The sequence below is a fragment of the Tupaia chinensis genome, unplaced genomic scaffold (genome assembly GCF_000334495.1).
Source record: "Tupaia chinensis unplaced genomic scaffold, TupChi_1.0 Scaffold149922_1, whole genome shotgun sequence".
NCBI classification, from domain to species: domain Eukaryota; kingdom Metazoa; phylum Chordata; class Mammalia; order Scandentia; family Tupaiidae; genus Tupaia; species Tupaia belangeri.
Window position 1 is genome coordinate 398,515 of NW_006209766.1, and position 4,464 is coordinate 402,978.

The 4,464-nt window shown below is 37.0% G+C and overlaps 1 protein-coding gene across 8 annotated transcripts in view; it reads left to right on the plus strand.

Annotated features, from left to right (window-relative positions):
* The window catches only part of LOC102502420 (zinc finger protein 181), a 14,583-nt gene extending 10,697 nt beyond the window's left edge, over positions 1–3,886 (plus strand). For 4 of the 8 annotated variants that reach the window (XM_014585413.2, XM_014585417.2, XM_006171601.3 and 1 more), the window contains 3 exons: positions 778–898; positions 1,151–1,249; positions 2,369–3,886. In XM_014585413.2, coding sequence (XP_014440899.1) covers positions 778–898; positions 1,151–1,249; positions 2,369–3,849 — 1,701 coding nt within the window. In that variant the 3' untranslated portion in view covers positions 3,850–3,886. The remainder of the gene's footprint in view (positions 1–777; positions 899–1,150; positions 1,250–2,368) is intronic. The other 4 variants (XM_014585414.2, XM_027769532.1, XM_014585415.2 and 1 more) reach the window with 3 other exon arrangements.
* The last annotated feature ends 578 nt before the right edge of the window (positions 3,887–4,464 follow it).

Below are 4,464 nucleotides of genomic sequence, written 5' to 3' on the forward strand. Positions count from 1 at the left end.
CCGGTCCCCTATGGTAAAAACCCCCCCCCCCCCCAAAAAAAAAAAAAGAAATCTACTCCTGAGATAACAGCATTAATTATTTTTTTTTCTTGAACCTTAGTGGATTTTCTTAAGTATCCCACTTGGGAGACAACTGCTTTAGCTCATTTTTTTATAACTAGCCTAGCACTTAATCCTATAAAAGACATAACTAAGCACTTGACTATATGCCATCAAATGTTGAATGCTGATCTTTAAAAAATTGTATAATCCTGGGGCTGGCAGGTGGTATGGTGGTTAAGAGCACTAGACTCCCACATGATGGACCGTGGTTCAAGTCTTGGATCTGGCAGCTTGCTTTCTCACTTTCCCTCTCTCTCTTTCTAGCTCTGTCCCTCTGTGGTCAAATTAAATGAGATAAATAAATAAATAAATAAATGTAAATACATTCTTAACATTTGTATAATTCTATTTGGGGCTGTTGGGATGAAATGAATATACAGAGTGTATAATTTGCAGTGTTCTATTTCTAAAATGATATATAATTCTCTTACAAAATTAACTTTCCTGAAGCAAAGCTCTTACATTTGTTTATCACCCTTATTGTATAACAATGCCAAGCACATAAATTATCTAGTTATTATTACTTAACTGAGGTCAGGTTCCCAATTATTACCATGACCCATGAATCTTGTTTTTTTTTTTTTTTTCCCTTTGTAACCAATGCAATTTTACCCCCTGTGCAGTGACAGAAGAGGCCTGGGCTATAGCTGAGCCTAAATGTCTTTGCTATTTCAGGTGACATTTAGTGATGTGGCTATAGACTTCTCTCATGAAGAGTGGGGATGGCTAGATTCTTCCCAGAGGGATTTATACAAGGATGTGATGGTCCAGAATTACAAGAACCTGGTCTCTCTAGGTAAGGATAGCTCCCCCTCTACTGAAATAAGAGAGATATTTCTTTTGCCATTCTGAATCTTGGAGTTCCTCCTAAGTAAAGGACTGGATTTCTATACCGTGTTACCAGAATTGTGCAGTTCTTTTGTGCCCTCCCTGAAGTTTATAATCCTATTTCAGTAAACATTCCTCACCCCTTCTTTTGTTCCCTCATGTTATGGCCTCTCATCCTTGAGGACCACAGTTTAACCAAGTTCTATATTTTTTCTGTAAGCAGGTCTTTCCATAACCAAGCCATATGTGATCACTTTATTGGAGGATGGAAAAGAGCCCTGGATGGTGGAGGAAAAGCTGTTAAAAGGTATTTTTCCAAGTGAGTCCCGGTGAATTATGTGAAGGAGGTTTTTGTTAAAGATGCTTATAGTGAGTATGGAGGTATTTTAGGGATGCTGTCTTCAGAGATCCTGGATGTAAACAGAATTGAGGCATCTATAGCTTAGATTTTAAAATAACTATTTTTTTCTTTTTAAAGAATTTCTTTATTTAACTTTATTTATTTATTTAATTTGACCAGAGAGGGACAGAGCGAGAGCAACAGAGAGAGAAAGCAAGTTGCCAGGTCTGGGACTTGAACCATGGTTGGCCATGTGGGGGCCCAGCATCCTTAACCACTATGTGGCCCCAAAATAACTATTTCTTTATCCCAAATTATTATTTGTCATGTCATCTAAGGTGGAGATTATTAATATCATACTAATTCACATTGTTATTGTATTTGAAACAAAATAAGGCAATGATTCTTTTTTAAATCTACTTAAGGTAAATTAGTTTTAGGCCAAGAAAAACTCAGTTAAATGGAAGACTGCTTTTCCTCTAAAACTGAGTTTTATAGTTCAAATGTGAATATAAGTGTTAGAAGAAGTAAGGAACATATAAAAATACTAGGAATCATACTTTCTAATGTATAGTAAATTATCATATGATTGAAACAGATCCTACATAAAGCCAGAAAGCCTAAATCTTTGTGAGCAATAAAGAGCATTTAGATTTTCTTATTCTCACTGTAATTGTTTAATATAGTAGTATGGATTCTGTATTTTAAGCATATTAATCTGGCAGCAAGCACATTGAGATTAATTGAATCTGTGGCTGGGAGGCAAAACGTGTCCTTTTATCTGATTATATGTACAAAATGATGGTTTGGAGTTCCGAATGCCTTCCTAATTTTCTTTCTGATGGTCTCATTTTTTACCTACTAATTGCCTATATTTTACTAATTTTTCTTAGCACATTCTATACTTGCCTCTCTGAGCTGTTTTTATTCTCTGCACTCTACTTGAATATTGTTCTGAAATCTCTGTGATATATGAGAGTTGTCAGAGCCTTGTGTTTTCTGAGGGCTTTATTTCTTATCCAATTCTCCTATTTCTACCATAGCAATTTCTTTTTAAGAAGCACAGAAAAAAGTGTCTGCTTTCTTGATATATTTCAGATGGAGAATCAAGATGGCAAAACAAGAAATTACCAGCAAAGGAGAATATTTATGACAAAGATTCACCTCAAATGGTAATAAAAGGAGAAATGGTAAAACAAAATTATGAATTTTCAAATTTTAACAAGGACTGGGACTATATAGAGAAAGGTAAGTATGGAAGTCAAATAGAACATTTCAGACCAGTGACCTTCACCTTCAGAGAAAGCCCAAAAGGTGAAAGTGCTTATAGGTACAATACATTTAGAAGCATTTTGCATTTAAATTCTACTTTTTCTGAGCCACAGAGAGTTTCTGCAAAGGGGGAATCACATAAATATGATATATTGAAGAAGAGCTTGCAAAAAAAGTCAGTTATAAAGAACCAGAAGGTCAATGGCAGAAAGAAACTTGTGAATTCTAATGAAACTGTGACAGCCTTCAGCCAGAGCAACTCTCTTACTCTTCACCAGACTTGTAATCGAGAGAAAATCTATACATGTAGTGAATGTGGGAAAGCCTTTGGCAAACAATCAATCCTTAATCGACACTGGAGAATTCATACAGGAGAGAAGCCCTATGCGTGTCGTGAATGTGGGAAGACTTTTAGCCATGGCTCATCCCTTACTCGACATCAGATAAGCCATAGTGGAGAGAAACCTTACAAATGTGTTGAATGTGGGAAGGCTTTTAGCCATGTTTCATCACTTACTAATCATCAAAGCACTCACACTGGAGAGAAACCGTATGAATGTATGAACTGTGGAAAGTCTTTTAGTCGTGTTTCACATCTCATTGAACACCTGAGAATTCACACTCAAGAAAAACTTTATGAGTGTCGGATATGTGGGAAGGCTTTCATTCATAGGTCATCTCTTATTCACCATCAAAAAATTCATACTGGAGAGAAACCTTATGAATGTAGTGAATGTGGGAAAGCTTTTTGTTGTAGCTCACACCTTACTCGACATCAAAGAATTCATACTGTAGAGAAACAATACGAATGTAACAAATGTCTGAAAGTCTTTAGTAGCCTCTCATTTCTCACTCAGCATCAGAGTATTCATACAGAAGAAAAGCCCTTTGAATGTCAGAAATGCAGGAAATCCTTCAACCATCCTGAATCACTGAATATGCATTTGAGAAATCACATTAGATTGAAACCTTATGAATGCAGTATATGTGGGAAAGCCTTCAGTCATAGGTCATCCTTGCTTCAACATCACAGAATTCATACTGGAGAGAAACCTTATGAATGTAGTAAGTGTGGGAAGACCTTCAGCTGTAGTTCAAACCTTACTGTACATCAGAGAATTCATACTGGGGAAAAGCCTTATAAATGTAATGAATGTGGGAAGGCTTTTAGCAAAGGCTCAAATCTTACTGCCCATCAAAGAATACATAGTGGAGAAAAACCCAGTTGTGTAGTTAGTATAGAAAAGCCTTTCGACCACATGAATCAGTATACATGTGAGAAATCATATATGAGAGAAAATACATGAGACAGTATTTGTCAAACTTCAGCCATAGATCTTCTCTGATTCAACATCAGAAAATTCATACTGGAGAAAAAGTCTTATGAATGTAGTGAATATGGGAAAACCTTTAGCAATAATGCAAACAAACCTTATTGTATCTTAGAGTTCATACTGTAGACTCACCACATATGAAGACATTCAATGTGAGAAAACCTTTAGTATTAATCCCATAACACATGTAAATCCACAGTAGAGGAAATCCCTATACATGCAGCAAATATGAGAAAGACTGTAGGCAATATGAATCTTTTTTTTTTTTTTTTTGGAGAGATTTTTGCTATAGGGAGTGTGCGCTCTCCCGCAATATAGGGCGTGTGCGCTCTCCAGAAAGACAGAGAGACAGAGAGGTAGAAAGCGAGAGATCGCCCCCTAGGGGGATGGCCACGCCACAATCCCTTCTCCATTCTCCTCTCGGGATCTTGGGCATGCACACACACGCGCCCGGCGTGAGTTTAAGCCACCGAGTCCAGGGCTCAAACTGCAGTTGGCTATGTGGGAGTTCAGTGACATAGCCATTATGCTAACTGCTGGTCCTGGCAATATGAATCTCTTACAAACCCATCCAGGAGAGAACATCTA